At 48.4% G+C, this 24,615-nt stretch overlaps 2 protein-coding genes and 1 long non-coding RNA gene across 11 annotated transcripts; 2 read left to right on the forward strand and 1 right to left on the reverse strand.

Annotated features, from left to right (window-relative positions):
• The first annotated feature begins 2,122 nt into the window (after positions 1-2,122).
• On the forward strand, positions 2,123-12,018 carry ALAD (aminolevulinate dehydratase). 4 transcript variants are annotated; one of them, XM_037027454.2, is made up of 12 exons: positions 2,123-2,272; positions 7,340-7,518; positions 8,501-8,551; positions 9,058-9,154; positions 9,505-9,640; positions 9,760-9,843; positions 9,942-10,030; positions 10,320-10,375; positions 10,462-10,549; positions 10,637-10,723; positions 11,082-11,211; positions 11,861-12,018. In XM_037027454.2, the coding sequence occupies exons 2-12, from the start codon at positions 7,406-7,408 to the stop codon at positions 11,920-11,922; spliced, it is 993 nt and encodes a 330-aa protein (XP_036883349.1). In that variant the 5' UTR covers positions 2,123-2,272; positions 7,340-7,405; the 3' UTR covers positions 11,923-12,018. The 4 variants fall into 4 exon arrangements, with proteins under 4 accessions (XP_036883349.1, XP_036883348.1, XP_036883351.1 ...); XM_037027453.2 differs by having other exon boundaries at positions 2,130-2,263; XM_037027455.2 differs by lacking the exon at positions 2,123-2,272 and adding an exon at positions 2,367-2,570.
• Positions 12,019-19,856: 7,838 nt separating this feature from the next.
• On the reverse strand, positions 19,857-21,026 carry LOC140847055 (uncharacterized). Its single transcript, XR_012126657.1, has 3 exons — positions 20,899-21,026; positions 20,712-20,807; positions 19,857-20,099 (listed from the first exon to the last, which is right to left on the reverse strand). It is a non-coding gene; the product is annotated as an uncharacterized lncRNA (long non-coding RNA).
• On the forward strand, positions 20,104-23,835 carry HDHD3 (haloacid dehalogenase like hydrolase domain containing 3). 6 transcript variants are annotated; one of them, XM_037027461.2, is made up of 2 exons: positions 20,104-20,157; positions 22,078-23,835. In XM_037027461.2, exon 2 carries the CDS (start codon positions 22,243-22,245, stop codon positions 22,996-22,998), a length of 756 nt encoding a protein of 251 aa, XP_036883356.2. In that variant the 5' UTR covers positions 20,104-20,157; positions 22,078-22,242; the 3' UTR covers positions 22,999-23,835. The 6 variants fall into 6 exon arrangements, with proteins under 6 accessions (XP_036883356.2, XP_036883355.2, XP_036883354.2 ...); XM_037027460.2 differs by having other exon boundaries at positions 20,143-20,196; XM_037027459.2 differs by lacking the exon at positions 20,104-20,157 and adding an exon at positions 20,272-20,548.
• The last annotated feature ends 780 nt before the right edge of the window (positions 23,836-24,615 follow it).

Raw genomic sequence — 24,615 nt, forward strand, 5'->3', positions numbered from 1 at the left:
TGAAGAGTGCAGAGTTACCATACAACCATCACCCAACTTCCCTTCATGTTAGCATCTTACATAATCACACTACATTTGTAGAAACTAAAAAAAAACTATCAAATACCAAACTAATTATTTTTCTACTAACGTCCTTATTTGTTCCAGTATCCAATCCAGAATACCGTATTGCATTTGATGAACCAATTATCTTCTTTGAGATGAAGCTCACAGAACGTAAAATTAACCATTTTATAATGACCAATTCAATGGCATTTAGCACAAATACAATGTTGTGCAACCACCACTCCTATCTAGTTCCAAAACATTTCATCATCTCAAAATAAAACCCCACACCCATCAAGCAGTTACCCCATGCTTCCCTCCCCCAGGCCCTGGTAACCACTAATTTTTCTCTTTTTAAGCTCTTCACAGCATTTAGCACAATAACCTATACCCATCTGGGAGGCACCCACAATGATTTCATGGGGTTTTAAATTTTTGTGGGTTGTTTTTCTTGTTTTTTTTTTTTTACTTTTTATTAAGTATAATATGCACACTAAAAGGTTCAGGTAAGTATAGAACTTGATAAGTTTTCACAAACTAAACACATCCACATAACTCACCCTCATATAAATAAACAACATGACCAGCACCTTAAAAAGCCCCTTTGGTCTCCTTCCCAGTGGTAATTGCTATTCTGACTTCCAACAACACAGATGAATTTTGCCTGGTTTGTATTTCATACAAATGAAACCAGACAGTATATACTCCTATGTCTGACTCCTTTTGCTCAACACTATGTTTGAGATTTATTCATATTGTTACCTTCTGTCAAGAATAAGAGAGAGACATGAGAAAAACAGATTACACCAAACAGCAGCATTCCTAAATTTTCCACCCTATGTGGGTTCTTAGAGGTAAACTGTCCTGATTATTTTTAGTTATCAATAAATTCAAAGTTGACACAGGTGTCATGAAAAAATTGTGGAAGGGATCTAAACTGTGAAGGGTGGGTGAGGGAACAAAAACAGTAATTACCCCTATGAGTTGAAGGAGCATGGTTAGCCCGCATTGCAGAGAAATCCCAGTGTAACATGGGGCAAATTATTTCATCTCCCTAGCAAATCTTTGCCAATGTGTAATATACAGATAGTAATATAGCAGTCGCCAGAATTGGATAAGTGAATGTGAAATGCATGGTACTGTCCCTGACTCTTTAATGCACACACAAAAAAAACGTAACTTCCTTTCCACCAACCTTCCTTTTTTGACCAGATTAGAACTCCTGTGTCATATTTCCCTAGCATTAACCCTCTTTAACTTGGAATACAGAGGTATAAAACAGGTTTGGGGTACAGATTTTGAGATACGAAATCTGATAAAAAGTGTAATACATGCAATCCACTGGCATTCTATACAGTTCAAACTCAACTCTTCAGTAATCGCTGACGCACCTTTATAAAGGCATTCCTTTGCTGGTCATGACCCCTACTTCACCTACCCAATCCTAACAGTTCTCCTAAATCCCATAGACTTATCAGATCCCCTCTGCCCCTGTACATACTCACAGACCTTTGGTCAACCTCATTATACCCAGCATAGACAGGTCTGATGTCCCAGACCTGCACTTTTCCAGAGTGCCCATGTCTTTCACATCACATCTCCACAATCCAATCCACAGAGTAGAAGCTGAGTAATCACGTTGGAATTGATTTCTCAGAACTTTGGACCACAGCCTGGTACTAAACTCAACAACTTTAAAATGCTCAGTCCGCAAAAATGTACTTAGCTATTGTATTAGGCATTACGGTGTTGTTATAATGTCCTTGCCTTCAATTATGCTTTCAACAATTAACCAGAGCCAAGTATGCGGTAGGCTGGAGAGAGGACTATGAGAACGTCGGAGCCTTAATCTCGCCGGAGGGTGTCTCACACCACAGCGACCCTCCCGCGCCGCTCCCCAGTGCCCGCTTCGGTTTCCTCCCGCCTTGCCCCCGCCCTCTTACGCGAGCCCGACGCAGGGACAGCCCCTCGGCACACCGGATTGGCCAGGCCTCGAGCCCAACGTGGTGGGCGGGGCCTCTGCAGATGTTAACCAACCACCCGGCGATATGCCGGCAGGGGCGTAGCCTGCATGCCGGTGGGGATGGGCTGTGACTGGGGGTGGAGCCGTTTCCGGGCGAGTCGCCCCGCCCCCACGTGGGCCCCGGGAGTCTAGAGCGCGCGAGAGCGGTGGCGAGAGCTGTGGCGAGAGTGGCAGCTCCGAGACCTAGGGAGGCCGGTGAGCGAGGTGGCTGGACTCGGGGAGATGGTGGACTTGGGAGGCGGGGGTTTGGGACACCAAGGGTTCCGTGTCCTCCGACCTAGTTTATGCTGTGCGCTTGAACCGCTGGAGGAGCCTCTGGCATTCTGCCGTTGGCAGTCCCTGTGGGGCCCCTGTTTGGACTCTTAGAGGTAGATTGTCCTGCTGCAGCCGAGATTGGGGTCTCCGCTGGACGTAGCCCTTTGGGGCCAGGCTCCTCGTCTCTTCCCTGGGGTCCAGCCTTTCGGAGATCGCTAATACAGTCTCCGTCGGTGCAGAGCCCGAGGTACCTTACAGAGATGGGGGAGGGAGGTGGAAACAAAATAGCTGCTTTATGCTAGGCTTGTACGTACGTTACATGCATCGACCCATTCAGTCTTTACAACAGCCCAGTGAGGTCGGTTCAAGTCCCCATTTACCAGATGAAACCAGATGACACAATTTGAAAATGACAGAATCAGGATTTGAACCCATATCTACAAGCTCCAAAACCCACATACTTAATCATCATGCTGCCAGCTGCAGCCAGGTCCAGAGTCACCAGCCTGCCTCTTCTTCCATCCCCTTCACTCAGCTCTCCACAATTCCAGATCTGCTGGTAATCAGCTTTGAAAGCTGTACTTAAAGTATCAAGGGGTAATGGTGCTGGAGACCTGGATTCTAGCCCCAGATCTGCCACTGACCCCCTGGGTGATCTTGGGCCAGTGTCAGCTCTTCTCTGAGCCAAGTTTCACCATCATTTCAATGATGTAATCAACAAGCTGTAAGGAGCCTGTTAGCCAAAATGTTCTAGGAATCTGTGGAACTGGCAAATTTTCCTTATAGCTCTAAATGGCTAAGCCCAGAGGAAACGGTGCTCTTCAAAGCCCTAGGTCAAGGCATGGTCTCATTCTTCTCTTTAATGTCTTTATCTAGCCCTGGGGTAGGCCCAAAGTAGGTATTCAGAAAATATGGGTTGAATAAACAAGTAGCCAACCTCGTCTGGGGTTTCTGCATCATCCTTTTTCCAGAACTACCTGACAGCTGCTGTCTTGGACCCGTCTAGGGCTTTGGATTTCTCAGCCCTGGCCACCTTCTACTTAAGCCAGTCCTCCTAACTGCCTCTTCTTGGGCTACTGGCAGAGACCACCAGAGCTGGCAGCAGCTGCCAACCCCCTATGCCAAAAGCACAGCCTCTGGAATCCTCAGAGGAATGCAACAAAGGGGTTCAGACCTTGCCAATCTTTCTCAGCCCCTCCTGGTGGCAGCTCTCAGGACCTAACTTAGGTTACTTCCACGTGGGAGAAGTTGCCTTCCAAGGAAGGAGATACCTTGCAATCAATCTGAAAAACTACTTATCCCTCATGTCCTCTCTTCTGTGAAGCCATCCCTGACTCCCAGAAACACAGGTCCCTCTCACAGCACCTATGTGGTGATTATTGCTCTTTCCAGGTCACTTCTACTCCTAATCATAAAATGGCCACATGTTTACTGAGTGCCAGGCATGTGCCTCTTCGCTGTCTCCAGTTTTCTCTGGCAGCTTTGCAAATTTGGTGGTTTCATTCTCATTTTTTAGATTATAAAATAAAGATGCTGAAAGCCCAGCAACCTTGCCCAAAGTCACCCAGAGCACAGACCAGACCCTGGACTATTTGATCCTCGAGCATGGTTCTTTCTGCATCACCCTATATTGCCTTCCAGCTAAGCTAACCTGTTCTAATGTGGGTAAGCATAGGTGCTAGGTCCCCTGGTGACTTGCTCTTGACCTCAATGGGCTGCCCCAGGATTTAAGCTGACTTGCAGGCTCCGTTGATTTGGAAGAAACCCTCCCAAGTGTGAAAATCTCCCAATCTTTGAGGGACTTCTTGTAAAGTAAAGCACCAGGCTGGATTTGGCTCTGCAAGCAGAGATGCAACTCTGTTGCTCAAGGGTATTTTTCTATTTCATAGACATTTACTGAGCGCCTGTTGTAACAGAACGTTTGTGTGGTGTCAGTAATAGGGCACTGGGCTACAAGCTGGGATGCCCATGGTGAAGCCCAGCCCTGTGCCTGACTCAATGTGTCATGTCAAACAAGTCCCATCGCCTCTCTGCACCCCATTTTCCACGTCAGAATGTAGAGACAAATGGGATTGGTGACTTTCAACTTTCGAATTTTTTCAGCACTGATACTCATTTCTCAAATCAAATCTCTCCCCAACCCTAACATTTTAAAAACAGGTAAGAGATGGACAGTAACTAATGGGGTATGTGGGGGGGACTTGGTGAAGGGGGGAGTCTAATAAACATAATGTTCCTCATGTAATTGTAGATTAATGATACCAAAATAAAATTAAAAAGAAAAAACAGATAAGAGTGGAACTGCCCCAGTGAGCCACACATCTCCCCCCTAACTAAGCACTCTCACCCTCTTCCCTGGACTCCGCTATCCCAGCCCCCATCCCCTGGGATTAAATGTGGACAGCAAAGCTCCTAGGCATTCCCACCCTTCTAATAAGCAGAAGGCATTTGCTCCGTCAGCCTGCTAAAGTGAATGGGGAGCTGATGCCGGTGGAATGCTCTGTGGATTCTGCAGGAGCCTGCTACAAAGGTTGTTCTCTGGGAAGTGAATCAGAGACAGTAGTCCTAACTAAAATCTGACTTGACTCTCCAGGATGACATTGACTTAAGGCTTCTGAGCCTCCATTTCTTTATCACTGAAAGTTACAAGTCTCTGCAATTAAATAACACATATACAAAATATCTAGCCCAGTGCCCAGCACATAACATACATTCACATATTTTTCTCTCACATCCTCCGTCTCTGCAGCCTGCAAGACAAAGATAGTATAGGCAGAAAGATGCCTGTTGAATCAAGTGTTTATCAGTGGCATATAGTAAATAAAACCCTGCACTCATTGTCTAGAACAAATTAAATTTCTGGCTCATTTACTAACTAGTTGTGTGGTCTTAGGCAAGTGACTTAACCTCTGAGCTGCGCTAATCCCTGGCAGACTTGAAAGAAAATCTTACACAAAATGGGTACTCAGGACTTTGTATCTGCTGAATGATTGCTCATCTGGGGGTTGGGACATTTTTGGTGAGGCCTGTCTTGCCTCTGTGTCAGATGATGGAGCTGGCGCAGGGGTGTGGTGGCAGGTCGGTGTCACTGTGGCTCCTGATAACCCCAAACATGACAAGGAGGAGGACTGGATAAAATGGGCCCCTGAGCTGGTTGGGACGGAGCTAAGGGGGCCTGGGAGACCATTGGGATGAAGGCACCGTCACTGTACTAAAGGACTCCCTGCCTGGGAATGGACACACCAGGCTTCCAGGCCTGCTGGTTTAGCCTCTAATTCACTGTGTTACATTGGGTAAGTCCCTGTCCCTCTGGATCTTGAGGTCCCATTCCCATTCTGTTACAAGGAGAGATTGGTGGCTCTTTTTTTTCCCCCTTCTTGGCTACTGGGGGTTCCCCCAGGAACCTCCGAAAGGAAGTATCTAGAAAAGACCTCTCCACCTCCTCTCAAGCTCTGCTCCACACTGTCTTCTTTCTGCCTTGTCCCTGTCTCTGTTGCCCTCTGGGTCAGACAGGCGCAGAGGATCAACCCCAAGAGGTAGTCTCTGCCTTCTGATGGCCCTTCCTTCTCTGCCCCTCTGACCCCACAGCCTCTGTGCTCCTCTGCTTCCAGCCTGCTTTGCTCAGGCTGCAAGAATTATCTTCCTACACCAGGCTTTGACCCGGCCGCTCCCCTGTCCCCTTCTCAGAAACCCTCCATGTCTTCAGTCTGGCCCCTTTGTCCCCTCTCCTCCCCTCCATGCACACAGTGCCTCCTCGGTCTTCAAAGGAGTCCACAGCCCTTCCTGCTTCCCCACCTTTCCCCTTCCTGCCTTCCTAAGGGAACTTCTCTCCTTTCCCTCTGCCAAGCTGAACCCGCTCATCCTGCAAAAGCAAATTCAAGCCCCTGTCTTCTTGGCAAGTTTCTTCTGACCTCCGAACTCACGTGAGAATGCATGGTCATCTGAGATAGGCTCCTCTCTGAGGTGATTTTAATCAGCCTGACCTCCTAGGACTGCAGTGCTAACTTGATGAGTTATCACATGTACAGGTGCCCAGCACAGACTGGTGCACAATAGGTGCTCAGAAAACAAATGTTAATGCCCCTAATTGCCTCTGTCTTAGTCACATATTTAGGGCATGTTATCTTGTATGTCATGTAATTAAATATTTACTGTGTGGCAGAGTGCTGTGGGGGAGGCAAAAATGAACAAACTGTGGACCCTGCCCTGCAGAAGCCCTGTCTACTGGGACAGGAAAAGATAGGTCCACAAAGAACCGTTACGTAAGAGAGGTTGTGATCGATCAGGGCAAGAAGAGAAGCTTTAGTGGGAGAGGGAAGTGGGGGCACCTTGTGGAGAAGCTGGCAGGGTATGGGGATGGGGAGGTTGTTGAGAGGACACCAACCTTCTGGGTAAAGGGGACAAGGTGAGCAGAGCCAGAAAGTGGCCAAGTATGGCTTCTACATGGGGAGGGCAGGAGCCTCTCAGGCTGGAAAAGACAGCTTCTGCAGGGGATCTCTGTCTGTGTCTGTCAGGCAAAGTGCTATTTAAATGTGTCATGCCTCACAAGAAGTCCAAGGTGTTAACAGTGCTTTTCTCTAGAGGTAGAATTACAGTTTTTTTCTCTTTTGCTTATCTAAAATTTCTGCCAAGCACATGGACATTTTTCATGGAATAAACAAAGTGCAATGTCGGCTAAATCCATGCTTCTCATGCCAATCTCCAGTCCCACACCAATTGATTCTTTGATAAAATACAATAAAAATGAATTGCCAAAGAAATGTTACTTTAAAAAAAGAGAGCGCCCATATAAAATACAAGCCCAGATTGTTTATTGCCAGATTCAAATGGCTCTGGACGTTTCTGAAGGTCTACTTTCATTTGTCTACTTATCTTGTGATAGACCATCAGGGCTTGGCAGACCACACCAGGAGTGGCACTGGCTAGACAGCAGGGACTCAAGAATTTGGAACAGTGGGGGTATGTGACCATCTCCTAGGGACAGAATATTTCATGTACCTCCCATTGCCCCCACAGAGCAGCAGACATCTCAGCAGCCCTCAGTTCCAACCAGCCAGCAGCCCCGTGCTCTCGTTACCTACCATGCAGCCCCAGTCAGCTCTGCACAGCGGCTACTTCCACCCCTTGCTTCGGACCTGGCAGGCAGCCACCACCACACTCAATGCCTCCAATCTTATCTACCCCATCTTTGTCACGTGAGTCTCCAGGAATAGCCAGGCCTCCTACATACAGAGAGAGAGAGAGAGAGAGAGAGAGAGAGAGTGTGTGTGTGTGTGTGTGTGTGTGTGTGGTGCCAAAGCAGGCATCTGTGTTGTGGGTGGTAAAGTGGACTGTCAACTGGGAGCCACAGTGCTGCAAGTGGCCTACTGGGTTTAAGAACAAAACCACCCTTCAAAAGAACTCAGTCTTCCCATTTGGAAATTAAGAAAAATAACCCTTGCCTGCCATCCTGAGTTTTTGCAATAAGACAGAAGCCAAGATGGTGTCTTATAGATTATAAAGCACTAGGTATGTGTTAGAGCTGGCGGTTGTGATTATTAATAATAGCAATGGCTGACATTTATTGAGTACTTCCTGTATACCAGGTACAATGGCAAGCACTACATATACGGTCTCATTCATTCCTGAGTTTGTAAGAAGAAGGCATGGATATTATCCCGTAGAATGTCAGTCTTCACGAAGGCAGAGTTTTTGTCTGTTTGATTCACTGTTATATTGCCAGAGTCAAGAAGATATACCTGGCACATAATAAGTGCTCAAGAAATATTTGTTGAATGAATGAATGAATGAATTTACCCAGGATACAGATGAAGGGCCTGAGGGTCAAAGAGATGGTACAACTTGGCCAAATTTCACCAAGTCAGTAAGTGGCTTAGATAGCAAGCAAGGACCTTTTGACTTCAGAGTCCAAGTTCTTAACCACTTGACTCCTTCCTATGATTAGCATTCTTTTAGTATAATTGCTCTTGTCACTGTTATTCTTGTTGTTCCTATTGTTATTTCAGGCTTGAGCCAGGCTTGGCCAGCCAAGGGAACCAGACACTGGATCCCATCCTCTTCCCACCATCTCTACTTGTATATTCCTCCCCAGCTCCCAGCCATCCCTCTGCCAGTCACCCTGTCACCACTGGCCCTTCCCACAGCTACCAATCCATAGCCCACTCCCCACTCTTGCAGGGATGTTCCTGATGATGTACAGCCAATCGCCAGCCTCCCAGGAGTGGCCAGGTAGGAGACATGGAGGGGAGGGCAAGGGAATGATGAAGGGAGAGATTTCCCAGGTGGAAGTGCTAGGAAGCAGAAGCAAAGCCAGGAGATAGGAGATCCAGAGAGGCTGACTTCATCTTTAGTGAGAAGGGTATTCTCGGGGCCCACACTGTTCCGCAACAGTAGAGGCAGCCTCATAGAGCAGTGGGTGACCCATCACCAGAAACATCACAGCTGAGTCTGTTGCAGAAGAGAGCTGAACTCCAGTGGGAGTTGAAGTCAGGATACATGTAAACCTCAGAGGGGCCTCACACAGCTTATATTCCATAGCTCTGCTACTTGGGGCCTTGGGCTCTCATCTTTCTGGTGGGTACCCTCCTGTCCCTCCCTGAACTGTGGGGCTTGAGCCCTCATGGTGCCTCACGCTTGGCTCTTAACACAGGCACAGTGCAGAGGGTTGGCAGGGGTGGGGGGACCCTTGCCTGGGATCTGCATCATTTCAGCCCCTTTACCTCGCCTGCATGCAGGTATGGTGTGAACCGGCTAGAAGAGATGCTGAAGCCCCTAGTGGAAGAGGGCCTACGTTGTGTCCTGGTGTTCGGAGTCCCCAGCAAAGTTCCCAAGGTGAAGAATTGGAGGCAGAGTTAGAGAGGAGGGGAGGGGAAGGGAAGGTTGGGTGAGGATGAGCTGTTCCACACTGACCACACCCTCGTTACAACCTTGTGCTGGCCCTGGGGCACAGGTGAATAGACATGGCCCCTGCCGTTAAGATCGCACCCATGTAGGGTCAAGAAGCTAAGTAGGGCTGTGACACCCTAATCAGGTTCCCTCTACAAAACGGGGACAGTCCTCACTTCCTCCATTTTGGTTATAAAAGGAGAGGGCCAGGGCTGCAGTCTCTGAGAGCTGGCCATCGTGCCTCCTGAAGGCTTCGTGTAGCAGACTTAACTGCTCTGTCCTAACCCTGCCACTAGGATGAGCGGGGCTCTGCAGCCGACTCCGAGGACTCCCCAGCCATTGAGGCGATCCGTCTGTTGCGCAAGACCTTCCCCAGCCTCCTGGTGGCCTGTGATGTCTGCCTGTGCCCCTACACCTCCCATGGTCACTGCGGTGAGCTTCCTCCCTCTACTGGCCTGGCAGCCATCTCCATTCCCACAGCCTAGTTCTACCCATTGTGGGACATGCCAGGGCCCAAGATGCTCCCCCAAACCCAGCTATTTGTCCTGCAGGGCTCCTGAACAAGAATGGGGTATTGCAGGCTGAGGAGAGCCGCCAGCGGCTGGCAGAGGTGGCACTGGCCTATGCCAAGGCAGGTGAGTGAACCACCAGCAGAGATGAACACCTTGGTCAGGGAGGTGGCAGAGAGGATAGGAAGGTCCCAGAGTTCTGAAGGCTACCCTCTGCCCCTTAGGATGTCAGGTGGTAGCCCCATCGGACATGATGGATGGACGGGTGGAAGCTATCAAGGAGGCTCTGATGGCGCATGGACTTGGCAACAGGGTAGGGGCAAGAAGCACAGGGAGGGGCGTGGGGAGGTGAGGAGAAAACCTGGACCGGCCCTGCTCGCATATCTGTCAAGAGCCACAGAAGTGAAGACAGCATTGGACGAGGCCTTTGGGATCCATCTCAACCTCTGTTCCTCAGATGGGGAATCAAGGCTCAGAGCTCCAATGGGACTAGACCACAGGCACCTACTTCCCAGCCTACGTCCTTTCTCTTCCTGTCACTTCACCCTGGTACATGTGGAAAGGGCTGCCTGAGCCTTGACCCCCATTGTCGGTCCACATAGGTATCGGTGATGAGCTACAGTGCCAAATTTGCTTCCTGTTTCTATGGACCTTTCCGGTGAGTTGGGATAGGCAGGGTCTGCTGTTAAGTCTCTGACCCATTAATCCAAAGCTGGAGCCCACCCTGATGCCTCTGTTTCCCAGGGATGCAGCTCAGTCAAGCCCAGCTTTTGGAGACCGCCGCTGCTACCAGCTGCCACCGGGAGCACGAGGCCTGGCCCTCCGAGCGGTGGTGAGAGAGCCCAGCTTGAGCCCCACCCAGCCTGTCTCCCTCCCACCTGGCCTCCATGCACAACCCACACCATGCCTCATCCCTTAGGACCGGGACGTACGGGAAGGAGCCGACGTGCTCATGGTGAAGCCAGGAATGCCCTATCTGGACATTGTGCGGGAGGTGAAGGACAAGGTGAGCACAGAGCAGAGACAAGAGGGGGCTCAGGGAGATGAGAGAGTTTGTCCACAGACTCTGGGACCTTAGATGGAGCAACTGCAGAATCCTGGAGTTGGAAGCAGTATGCTTCTGAACAGGAATCCTCCCCTTCACATCCCTGCCCCGCAACCACCGTGGGCTTTTGTACCAGGGCTTGAAGGAGCCTTTGAACAGCTCTGCTCTTAACAGTTCAAGGATGGGCCAAGCTGCCAAGAGCAACAGCTCAGGGCATGGAGCTCAAAATGGCCACAGATTGGGCGTGGAGGGAGGGACACTCGCAGAGGCACACCCACCCTCCATTTCAACCTGTCTGCCCACTGCTGCTTCTCTGCAGCATCCTGAGCTCCCTCTGGCTGTGTACCACGTTTCTGGAGAGTTTGCCATGCTGTGGCATGGAGCCCGGGCCAGGGCATTTGATCTCAAGGCTGCTGTACTAGAGGCCATGACTGCCTTCCGCAGAGCAGGTAAGCAGGCAGGGTGGGGTTTTTTGACCTATACCACAGGAACTGATAGGCACTTTGGTCAGAGAGAGAAATGAAGTCATGAGACAGCCTAGAGTCTCATGCTTGGAAATACCAGGGATCTAAACAGACAGAGGTTAAGGAAGGAACTTGGAATTGCAGAGCAGGACACAGAACATTGAAGAAAGCAGAACCCTCTATTCCTTTTTGGTTTTGAGACCTTAGCTGAGCCCCTCTGAACTTCAGTGTCCTCATCTATGACTAGGGATAAGAGACCTGGCGCATGGTTGTCAAGAGGGTTAAATGAGATGATACATGTAATTTGCATATGCATATCACTCCATAACTGGGAGCTGGTTTTGTTGGTATGGAACATAGTGTGAGAAGAGAACTGACAACTTACCTATTGCCCCAACTGTATTTAATACATTGGTGGCAAACTGAAACCCAGAAAATGACTTGCCCAGGGTCATACAATGTACAGAACTATAACTGACCACAGCTGGGCTCAGTCTTACATTGTGACACCCTCAAGCTGTGGCTCTTCATGGTAGCCTTCTCCCCACTGCCCACAGTTGGCCCTCATCTCCCAGAAAGTGTTTCCAGAACTGATGCCCAGCCCCTCCCCTGCTTGCTGCTTCTCTCCTGACAGGTGCAGACATCATCATCACCTACTACACACCTCAGCTGCTGCAGTGGCTGAAGGAGGAGTGACAGAGAGAGTGTTCAAGACCCAAAAGCTAGGACTTCAAAAAGGTCCCAGGGCCTTGGAGAAATGAAAACCAAAGTAAATGCTGCTTTAGAACTGTGCCCTCGTGCCGTCTTCCTGCTTACATGCCAGCAGGGGCCCTGCAGCCCTGGCTGGCTTCTTCCAAGAGGCCAAATCTTACCCCTCACAGCGACATCCTCATAGGCTCTCCCAAGCTTCCCCTTTCCTCCCCTGGCTCAGCCCTGAGGCTCTCCTCTCTTGTCCCCAGCTCCTTTGCTGTAGTTTCAGCTCAAAGCCACTAGGAGTCACAGGCGCAGGCTTGGTGGGGCCTGAAAGAGGGGCTTTGGAAATAGGGGAAGAAGAGGGCAGTTGGGTCATGGATCCTGAGAAGCTCTGGGAAGCCCAAGGCCTCTGGCAGCAGAGCTGGGTGCTGGGACTGAGGACTAGATTAACATCCCCAGGTTTAGAGTTGAGATTCACTGCACTTTTCCTGGAAGGTGATTTTCCCACACAGTCCAGGGGTTGCCAGGCTTCTTAAGATCTCGTGTTCTACTCCCAGCCATAAACCTAAAGAAAAATTACTCATTAACAAGCAGAAACATTGCCTGAGGATCAACATTCAGAAGCAAAAAAAAAGTTCCTGACTATCAGAGATGCCACCACCACAAAGGCTTTTTATCGAAGAGAGATTTTTTTATAACATCTGCTCTGTGCCTGGACACAATGCTGAGGATATATAGCAAGACATACCTCAGCTTGTCTCTCTGCCTGGGATCTATACAAGGAGAATAGGGGAAACAATAAGAAAACAGACTAAGAAAGCAATTACAAATTGTAATAAGTGCTTTGAAGAAAAGAAAGGGTGTCTGAGACAGAATAACAGACGAGGGCCTTTCTTGAGAGGACAGTTGAGAAGCCCCCCCTGAGGTTCCCTCCTTACAGTGAGCAGAGGGAAGCGCACCAAAAGCCACGGATGACACGAAGCTTTCAAAGATCTTGCAGCAGGCGGAGCTTGGCAGGGCTGCTGGCATCGGTGACGAAGAGGAAGGTGGCTGACAGGACTGGAGGGTGGAAGGGTAGACACTGCACCTTGAAGGAAGCATAGATCTTATTTTGCATCTGACAGAAAGCCATGTGAAGGGTCTTAGCCAGATGTTACGTGTGCTCTAATTTCCCACAGTCTGCTGCTATGAAAAACTGGAGGGCAAGAGAGAAAGAGCCTGGTTGGGAGGCTCTTAGAGACCCTAGTGAGTGATGAGGGTGGCCGGTCCCAGGGCGGTGGCAGTAGGGAGAGGAGGAAGCAAATGTATTCAGGATGCATTTTGAAGACAGAATTAGCAGATCTCGCCAAAGCTTTAAATCTGAGACTGGGGAGACAGGTGTTAAGGGTGAGGAAAGAAACAGATGCTCCATTGGTTTCTGACTTGAGCATCTAGATGAGTGGTTTTACTTCATTCTTCTGAGACTGACACCACATGTTTCCCCCTAATGAAAGTTAAGGTCCATCTAAGTAGGGGCCAGCGTGCAAGTCCACCTGCCTATTTGCAAAGTGACAGGACATTCCAACTCTAAGGGGCCCAAACCATTAATCGAAGATGAGCCACCGATGGGCCTTGGGGCTTTGAGCAAACCAGAACCTTCCACCATCTTGATTTCCTGGCTTCCTCTCTCCTGGCCCCTGAGCTCATTTCTGGTTAGTGTAGAAGGGAAGGTTCTTCAAGGCCATCCCAGATTTGTCATTGCCAAGCAAATAGGGGACCTGGCTCTGCTCTAGGCACAGAGAGACAGTAGATAGACACTGCCCTTTAGCTACCAACAGCAGACAACTCTGCATCCAGACTCCACCCCCCAGGGTAAACATTAAGGATTTATCACAAGGATGTGTCACCCTGAGGAGAACCAGGAGACAGATGTGTCACCAAGTGGCACCTCGATAGGTGCTGTGGTGGTCACCAGGACCTGACCTGGTCTGAAGAACCAGAAAATGCTTCCTTGAGGGAGTGACATTGAAGTCTAGACCTGAAAGATAAGCAACCATGCTGACATATCTGGTGAAGAGCATTCCAGGCAGAGGGACACTTGGGGTGAGATGAGCTGAAAGAACACAAGGCTGGTATGACTGTAGTTCAGGGAAAGATGGAGGAGGAAGTGACCTGAACCGAGTGAGGAGAGATGAAGGCCAAACCATAAAAGGGCTCAAAAGCCATGCTTAAGGAGGATGGAGAGCCTTTATTCCAAGAGGAAGGGGAGCCATTTGAAGGGTTTTAAGCAGGGGAATGACTTCACTCTGATTTCGCATGTTATAAAAGCATTTTGACAGTGCTTTGGCAAGTGCAGATAAGAAATTTTGTGTCCAGGACTAGAGCGGAGACAGTGGGGGGTGGAGAATGGGATGGATTTAGGAGGTAAGTTAGAGGTGAAAAATGACGTTGGCTTGAGCTCCTGGATTGCCTGGGCCATTTAATGAGATGTGAAGGCTTAGAAGAGGGTTGGTGGAGGGGGAATCCTAAATTTACCTGGGTTTGCAATGAAGAAGCTATATCTAGACAGCTTATATGACTTTCCCCAAGGCCACTCAAGAAGTCTGGTAGAACTGAATCTGGAACCCCAGTCACGGAAAACATTGAGCTAGGATTTGAACCCACATAGCCCAACAATAAGGCCTTTACCCTAACCACTATGCAATACCAGCTCTCAATGTAGTAGCAAAATTGTGGGTCTAACACGATGCTATTATTAGCTCCAGTTATAGGGCAGACCAAGGGGCTGAGTTGCCTTCAGAGATCATGGTCTGTATGAGTGGTGGCCTCTGGAGTCAGGATTTGTCACCAGAAGTGCCAGCCTAGTGTCTTCTCCGGCCCCCCTTGTTTTGTTTACAGAGGCAGTAATGGAGGGATTTGGGCAGTCCATGGGGTACTAGTTCCTCCACAGGCGCCTGCTTGTCCTGTTCTCACTAGTAGTAATTTTATCCTTGGGCAGAGAGAACTCAGCTTTCACAATCAGCAAGGCATATTGTCCTCAGACTTCCAAACATCACAACCAATTGGTGAACATTAAGGACGTTTCTTCCTCAGACAATTTTTCTTATTTCCTTCCCAGATGTGCCAGCTTGGGCTGTAATGTATCTTGTTTCTTGTAGGCCACAACAAATCACCAACACATTCCACCATCCTCACTTTTTGTTTCACTAATACCCTAAAATTACAGCCTCAGTGGTCATACAGTCAAGGGTCTCAAAAAACAACAGGCTCTTGAACCAACCACTTTACTACAATTTCCCAACGAGAGTAGGAGAAATCCCCACCTGCTCCATACCCGATGTGGACTCTGCCAATTCTACATATTAGGGCCTGTGACATGCAGCGCTGTATATTCTGTATTGTTCTGGGTACTCTTGGCTGCAAGAACAGAAGCTCAATTCAGTAGCAAAAAGGAAATAATTGGTTTTCATAACTGAATAGTGATGCAGTCCGGTGTGGTTGGGTCCAGGGTCCAACCCTCTCGTGGAGGCTCTGTCCCTTCCTAGTTCTCACCTAGTTTTGGTTTTATTCTAAGATGGGCTTTTGCCACTAGAAAGCAACATGATCCCTAGATAGTCCTTAAAACTTAGAATCCCAGAGAAAGATAGATACCTTCAGTCCCATCATTCATATAACAAGTCTCTGGAGGTCTCTGATTGGCCTTGCTCAGATCACATGACCAGCTTCTTGGTTTTAGTCACTAAACAAATGCATGGGAGATACGGCACCATGATTGACAGGGTCTGCCTCATTACACAGAAGTCTGGCGGGGTCTCAGAGCTTTCGTACCAGTGGTCCCCTTTACCTGGAATGCTCTTCCCCCAAATCTGTATGGCTGTGTCCTTTTTGTTAAGATCTTGGCTCAAATGTCACTTCCTCAAACCTGCCCTGACACCAAATTTAAAGTCATTCCCCTGTCACTCTGTATTAGTCAGGATTTAACCACAACCAGGATAGTGATAGCTTTTTAAGAGAGGAGTGTTCCTCCCTAAGCAGTACAGTCTATGTCAACACATAGTGTAGGGGGTCATGGCTTCTGCCTTGTTCTGTCTTCCTCAACATATCCTGGCTTCCATCTTGTGATAAAGATGGGGGATCCAGTTGCCACCACTGGGTCCTCTTTTTAGTCAGCAGAAGGAGAAAGGCAAGTGGAGGGCATGACACTTCTTTATAAGGGCATAATCCAGAAGTTGCACACATCACTTCTGTCCACATGCCCTTATTTAAATTTAGTTACATGGCCATACCTAGTTGTATAAGGGAGGCTGGAAAATCGAGTCTAGTGGGGCAGCCACATGCTCAGTCAAAACTCAAGGATTCAATTACTAAGGAAGATGGAGATAATGTATGTGGTGATGAGTGGCCATCCCCACCACCTGGAGTTCCCTGCAGTCACAGAAACAGTGGTCAGAATGTCCAAAGAAATTGGTCCTTAGAACTAGGTAAACATAGTTTTTTATATGGGAGACAGACCCAGAGAGGCTACTTGTTGAACTTCACAAAAGTCAGTGGCAGACCAACGCTGGGATTCAGGTGTAACTCCAAGCCCAGTGCTCAAAACTGGGGAAGGGATTGTAAAGGAGTAGGGGGCAAGGGGTTGGTTTTAGAGGAACTTTAGCTTTTTATGTATTACCTAGCTTCAAATGCATTTTTATATCCATGTATTATATCTAACAAGGATATACTTGTGTTACTTAAATAAAAATAAATGAAAACTTGGCCAATACATGTATGAAGAGGTATTAATCTTCATTGGTCAACAGAGAAATTCGAATTAAAACCACAATGAGATACCACCATATATCCATCAGAATGCCTAAAATTTTAAAAAGGGAGACGATGCCAATTGTTGAGAATGTGAAACAACTGGACCTCTTAGCTGTTACTGGTACAATCACTTTAGAAAACTGGCCCTATCTACTAAAGCTGAATATATGCAGAACTTATGACCCAGTAATTCCACATCTAGGTATCTACCAGCAGAAATGGGTACATATGGTCACAAAAGACATATTCAAGAAAGTTCACAGCAACATTTTCTAATATTTGTAATAACCAAAAATGAGATAACCCTGGCATTTTTTATGAGAATGATGAGATAGTGCCTGGCAACAGTAAAATATGGTATATTCATATAATGGAATATTATGGGTATGAGAATGAATGACCTATAATTACATATGGCAACATGGATGAATCTTACAAATAAAACTTGAGCAAAAGAAGCAAGACAGAAGAGTGCATGCTGTATTCTATATACAGTTCAAAAACAAGTAAAACTTCTATTTTGTATACTTTCTATACAAGTAAAACTGCAAATGAGGATAGTGGTTACCTTTTGTGCAATAAACAACTGGAAGCAGAAAGAGTCCTGAAAATACTTTTTCTTGGTCTGGGTACTGGTTCCATAGGTATGTTCACGTTATAGAAATTCAATTACATGTACACTTCTTTGCATTTTTTTCTGTGTATGATATATTTTTTAAAAAAGCTTGAAAAAAAATGAATGAAAGTTTAAAAGTAAAGAAAGGGAGATGTGTGATGTGTGTCTGGTGTGCCCAGCCTGAGCTTACTTTTTGAGAATCTCAAAAGAAAAAGCTTTCATGTAAAACACTTGGTTTCTCAAATAGAAATAACCTAAGCCAGCATCTAGTAGAGTGGCATGCCAGGTGTCTCCTGCAGCAAGCACCAGGCCAGAGTCCACACAAGGACAGGTCAGGGGATGAAACCCTCTGAGATTTCGGTCATCTGACTTAGGGTTGAAACTATACCCATTAGATGTACCTGTTTTGAACTGGCAAATCAAAAAGATGCTTGTTTGGATTAACAGGGACCTGTCAATGGCTTTCCTGTGACTCACAAGCTCCTTTTTATCTGCTAAAGAGAAAGAAAGGCAGAACCTAGAGGACAGTTAAATCAGGGCCACAGGGGACACATTTGCATAGATTAAAATGAAAATGCCCCCCTTGTGCAAAAATGAGTGCCCTGAGTTGAAACAGTGATATGACTGAACAAAACCCTTCACCTCTCAGGAGATTCAAATACCTTATCTGAAAAGAATCATGTTCTCATTTGCCCCTGATACAAACTTTGGTTCCATTGGCAAAGTTAATTACCTTGGAATTTAACATAAACTAGCCTGGACTTCAGTTGGTAATTATTTTGTCCAATCCCCTAATTTTGAATTTTGGATACTGAGGCCCAGATAGGAAAATAATTTAATGGAAGGTTCCCACAGGATCAGGTAGCAGAGGCGGGACCGGAACCTCAGAGGCTGGGTCTCAGGTTGAGACAGGGACCGTGGATGTAGTCAGAGTAGGGTGAGAGCCTCTAGAGGGGGCAAGGTGGGATATTTGCAGAACCCCCCCTGCTAAAACTCTTAAACATTGAGCTCTAGAATCATTCTTCAGTGAAATCAGTTAATGTTTCCCAGATAAAGAAGAGTAGCACATGTTTTATTATGCTAATCATTTGTAACCATGTGTAAGATTCACTTTAGCATACTAAAAGGCCCAGGCCTATGTGCTGTCTTTCCTCCTTCAGATCTGACAAGGTGATTTTGCAAACTGAGCAACTAACTTAGTTAGCATGCAGACCCAGCTGCAGACGGCATAGTAAAAGGCAGGAAGAATTCTATCTTGAAAGTAAGATTGCATTTTAACACCCAGGAAGTTCAAGAGGCAAGATGCTTTAGCAAGTAGACAATACCTCAGCCCACCTTGAGGGCTGGGCAGGCAGCCTTTTGATGTGCTCCCAGACCAAGGCGCCAGTGTCCCAGAGAGAAATCAAAGCAGGAAATTCCTTACAGTTAAGTTAAATTTTAATATTCAAGGACCACTTAACAAGTCCCCACCCCTAAGTTTTTCCATGTTCTCCTCAACTGCCTATAAAACCCCCTAGACAAGGCACCACTACGGACTCTCTTGTCCCCTCCTGGCGTGAGCCGGGAGCTCTATCCTTTCACTTTATCTCTAAATAAAAGCCTGTACCTTGCTCTCCTACCTTGACTGTTTGTGAAGCTCATTCTTCAGCTCCGCAAACAAGAACCCCAGCATCATGGTGACCCTGAAAAGTAGACAATCTCAGACATTCTCGAGTGCTGTGAAATGCAGATGGATCTCTGGCCTCCCAATCACCGTTTTCACTCTCACTTGTAACACAGAACAATTATTTCTGGCGAGTCCCTGGAGTCAGGCTCCTTCCCTTGCTGCCTCAAGCTCTGAGGCTCTGCACTTTGTATTTCCCCAGGCCTGAGCCCAGTGAGGGTGAGGTAGTTCTGAATTAAGTGAACAGACCAGTCCTGGAATACAGGAGAAAGTTCTGCTTAAAAAAAAGAGAAACAGAAACATCGGTATAAGGGAGGAAGAATGAAAATTATATGCATATTTGTGTGTTCCTAGAAAATGTCTGCTAGCATAATAACCAAAACTGCCCATGCAGCAACTGCTAGGAAGTGAGAAGAGAACAGAGACGCCCTCCTTCTTCACCCCCAGCTCCCCGCCCCGCCCTCCACAATTGCTCTTGCTGTATAAGCAGGTTTGGGCCCCAGCATCTATGCACTTTCCAGTTCCTCACCTGGGGTATTCATCTATTAATCTTTACATGGCTGCGTCTGATCTTTGCTCCTTCCCAACCTTCGCATCCAGAGAGGGCCCCCTGTCTCTGCTGATGAAACGATTCTGTTTTATTGCCTCCATACCACTCCTTGCTACTTGAAATCTTGTTTGTTTACATGAGTTTTGTCTGCCCCTCCCATGTCCCATAAAAGCAGGAACCCTCTTGTTTCCCACCATAGCCTCAGTGAAGGGAAGGTTCAGACACAGAGCAGAAATGCTCAATGAGTAGTTAGTGAATGATGTAGGGCTTTTGTTTTTTACTTGTACACTTTGTATTTTTAAACATTTTTTATATAAGCATAATAATAATTATTATTTTAATCAAAGAGCTAGGTTACTGCAGAGGACTCTACCCTCAGCAAAACATCTTGGTTCAGACACGTTCCCACCATGAAAGCAATTCCCTCCTGGTACTACTGATTGGAGACTCAAACCAGAGAGGGGCAGCGTCTTGCCCAAGTCCACACAGCACTCAGCAAGCCCCCTCTTCCCAAGTCAGCCTGAGCACCTCCCAGGGGTGTCCAGATCCAGGGGAGGCAAAGGAGCCTGGGAAAAAGGGAAGGAGGAGCGGAGGGAGCTCAGAAAGCTGGGGGAGACGGCGAGGGTAGGTCCGCATAGAGGACGGGAAGGGTGCAAGGTGACGGTGAGACGTGGCGAGGGGGGCAAAAGGGGGCGGGATGGGGAACTGAGAGGGTGGGGTCTCACGGAGGGGCGGGGAGGGTGACAGAACGCCCTGGGAATGAGGAGCGCGGCGAGGAGAGCGGGAGCAGCAAGGGCAGCGAGCGGAGAGGGCGGGGGGCAGCGGAGGGGCGGCAGAGGCTGAGGCAGCGAGAGCAAGAGGGCGGCCACGGCGTAGGGGCGGTGCGCAGGCCGCGGAGGGCAGCGGGCGCCGCGCGGGGGGCGGGCCCAGTGGCTGCGTCGGCGGCTGAGCTCTGCTCCTGTCCTGGGTCGGGTGCGGCTGCGGCTTCCTTCCTGGCGGCTTCCCCGCGCGGCAGGTAGGTCCTGGGCCCGGAAACCGGCGGCCAGCCGTCGGAGCGTGCTGGGGCTGGGAAGGGCACCCGGGAGCCGGGCCGCAGCCACGGCAGGCGTCCGCAGGACCCTCCCGCCCCGCTCCCCCGCACGGGGCAGCTGTAGAGATTTCGCTGAAGGGCAGGCTACCTGGATTTTGCCGCCGCGGAGCTCCGGAGGTGGGGGGGAAGGCTGAGCGATCCTGCAGTGCAGAGGCCGCCATTCTGGCTCCAGAAATGGAAATCGCTGTAGGTCGGGAACCCTTTGTTCTCGTCTTAGCTGTGCCACAGACCCCGTGTGACTTTGGGCGAGCTCCCCCCGCCCTCCATCCACCCACCTGCAAAGTGAGAGGGTGTTTGGATAGCGCTCCCTAGTTTCCAGACTGACTTAAATTGATATCCTTGGCCGATTTCCTCTCAGGCTTGTCCCCAGATTCACTGGCCCCATCCCTTCCTCAGCAACAACTTGGCTGCCCTCTGAACTCTGGCCCATCAGGTTTCAACTAGACAGCCTTGGGCTATCTGTAAGTAACTAGGCGAAAAGAAGCTGCATCCAACCTCTGGACAACAGGCTGAGGAATTTGTTTTGTGTGCACTGAGGACCCATTTCCTTGGCTCTCCACCCAGCCAGACACTGCCTTCAGTAAAGATGAGGCTGGGGCTCAGAGAGGCTTAGAAACAGGTAGGGCTAGGCTGCTCTGTCCTGCCTTTTACCGTGTGCTATACAGGTTCACCAAATTCAGATTCTTTAAAAATCCAAATAGGTCTAAGCACGAGGGAAGAGCACATGGGCCAGAGTCTGGAAGTTTGGGTTCTACTGGTGTGCCACTGATTCTTCTTAGGCAAGTATCTGCCCCTCTCTGGCTCAGTCCTCCCTAAAAAGAGTCAGGAAATTGGTCATATGGTCTGCAAGGACCCTTCTGTCTTTGACATTGCTAACAATACTAATAGTGGACATAATAATTGTTTCCTTACCTACAAAGCCCTGCCTTCCCAACGCACTGGACTTCTTGCCCTGCCTCAGGGCCTTTGCACTTGCTGTTTCCAGGGTCAAGAACACTTACCCAACTCCATTTCCTGCACTGCCATTCTTCAGATCCCCACTGAAACTTCTTCACTTTGGTAGGAAGTTCCCTGACAAGAAAAGACTAGATTGGGTCCCTGGATTTATATCCTTGTGGTACACGCTGCCTTCTTTATGCTTAAGTGTTTATGCAGTTCTTTGTCTAATATCTGTATCCCTATTCTTTAGTGCCTATAAACACCATGAGGGTGAGAATCTGTCCTATTCCCTAGCATCTAGCACATAATAGATACTCATAAATTTGTTGTGGAATGAACAGATGGTCTCAGTCCAGTTTTGTGAGGCTGGGTTATTGTGCTCCTCTTTGACATGAAGAGACAGATTCAGTGACACTTCTAGGGTGACACAGTGAGTTGTCAGTGCCAGAATTTTAACCCAGTCTGTCTCTGACTGCAAGGCCTGAATTTCCACCTCACCTGCCATCTCATTCCAGGATCTGCTGTGATGATGTCAGCCAAGTGCCAGGAAATCTGACCCATGAGACCCGGAAAGAGAAGACCTTTAAGTTGTGGAGGGGTAATCTGTGTAGCCGAGTTTCCCTTTGGCTTCTGGGACCTGAGGCAGACCTGGAGTAGACTTGGCCCCCTCCTGCAGACCCATGATACACCGGCTACAGATAAGACTGCTGACATGGGATGTGAAGGACACACTGCTCAGGATCCGCCGTCCTGTGGGAGAAGAATATGCCACCAAGGCCCGGGCCCATGGGCTGGAGGTAGAGGCAGCCACCCTGGAACAAGCCTTTGGGCAGGCATTCAGGGCTCAGAGCCACAGCTTCCCCAACTACGGCCTGAGCCATGGTCTTACCTCCTGCCAGTGGTGGTTGGATGTGGTCCTGCAGACTTTCCACATAGCAGGTATTCAGGATGCTCAGACTGTGGCCTCCATTGCCAACCAGCTGTACAAGGACTTCAGCAAACCCTGCACCTGGCAGGTGTTGGAGGGGGCTGAATCCACCCTGAAGGGGTGCCGAAAACGAGGTCTTAGGCTGGCAGTGGTCTCCAACTTTGACCGGCGGTTAGAAGACATCCTGGTGGGTCTTGGCCTGCGGGAACACTTCGACTTTGTGCTTACTTCTGAGGCTGCCGGCTGGCCCAAGCCAAACTCCCGCATTTTCCATGAGGCCTTGCAACTTGCTCAGGTGGAACCGGCAGTAGCAGCCCATATTGGGGACAATTACCACTGTGATTATAAGGGAGCACAGGCTGTAGGCATGCACAGCTTCCTGGTGGTTGGCCCAGGACCTTTGGACCCTGTGGTCAAGGATTCTGTACCCAGAGAACACATCCTCCCTTCACTGTCCCATCTCCTGCCTGCCCTTGACCGCCTGGAGGGCTCACCCCCAGGACCTTAGCAAGGGAAGTGGCTGGGCCTAATAAACACTGGAGACAGACGCCTTCCTTTCTGAGATGGGGCTTTTGCCTTCCTCTGCAGCCTGTGTAAGGTATTCTAACTACAAAGCAGTTCCTGGTCTCCGAAATGGTTCATCACACCTGTGTCCTTTTTCCACCACGTGTTCCCCTCAGTATGAACAAGATTCACTGAGGGCCCAACTAGTTTCAAAAACAGCCACTTTCAAACTTCATTTTAACAGCAGGGCCCTTTGGTCATGAGAGATCCTATGCAGAACTCCAATATGCAAAACAGGAAAAGCCAGAAACTGCCCAGGTAAAAGTGGAAGTCCTAGAGCCCCTAGGTCAGGCCCTGAAGCCTCTCCAACTCTACCCCTGGGAAGCCTGTCAGAAGAGCTTAGTTTGGAAATCAGGATGCTTAGTTGTGCTGTAGGGACATGTCCTCTAGGACTATAGTCTCCACAGATTTTTATTTCATTAGCTCAAGAGGATTTAGAAAAATTGTTTACTGATGTATATTTGATACACAATTAGTTTCAGATATATAACTGATTCGACAATTATATACATTACAAAATGCTCACCATTGTCAGAGTGGTTAGCATGTCACCATACAGTTATTACAATATCACTGTTTATATTCCCTAAGCCGTACTCTTCATCCCCATAACTTATAATTGGAAGTTTGTATCTCTTTATACACTTCACCAATTTTGCCCATCCCCTAACTTTCCAACCCTCTGGCAACCACAAGTTTCTTCTCTGTATTTATGAGTTTATTTGTTTTGATGGATCATTTATCTTGATTTCGTATGTAAATGAAATACGGTATTTGTCTTTCTCTGACTTATGATATCCTCTAGGTCCACTGAACGAGACTAGACAAAGAACACCTTAATTATAGTATCAGAAGAAACTTTTTTTATGCCTGCCATGTCTAAAGTAGTGCACTAGTCCTTTGTATAACACTCAAAACTACCTAGTGAAGTACATAGTATGACGTCCCTTTATACATGAATCAGATTCAGAGGTTAAGTAGCCTGCCTGAGGTCACAGCTAGTATGTGAGGGAGCCACGGTTCCAATTTAACCATGTCTGACTCCAAAGCTCATTAGCTTGATCGCTAGGTTGTAAGTGGCAAGGGCTCTATGTCCTGTGAGATACGGTGCAGTGGAGATCCTGGGAGAATATGGAAGGTGTCCTAAAGGATGTCAGTCTTGAAGGGAACCCCAGTCATAGGGACTAGTGTGAGAGAGGCAAGCATGGGTAACAGATGGAGGCTCAAGGTGGCCGGAGTGCAGGGAATTTGGGGGTCACTGGAGACTGAAGTAGGCTGGGTTTTTAAAATTCCATGTCTCTTTTTGCCTTTCGTGTCCTCACACCTACTTTACCAGACACCTCTGTGCTCAGTGCCAGGCATAGGAGATGCCATAGGTTTCCCCAACCAAGAACTCTGTGGAGTGACCCTGAACTGGGAGTGGCAGCAGGCCTATGAACTGTGGACCGAAGGCTGCTGTGAGGAGTTAGATGGGCCATTTGGGAGCATGGCATAGGAGCCTTGAGGTGCCATGCAGAAGAGCTGGGCTTTGATGGAGGTTTTGGGGCACAGACTGCACCCA

Source organism: Manis javanica, chromosome 2, assembly GCF_040802235.1.
Source record: "Manis javanica isolate MJ-LG chromosome 2, MJ_LKY, whole genome shotgun sequence".
In the NCBI taxonomy this organism is placed as follows: domain Eukaryota; kingdom Metazoa; phylum Chordata; class Mammalia; order Pholidota; family Manidae; genus Manis; species Manis javanica.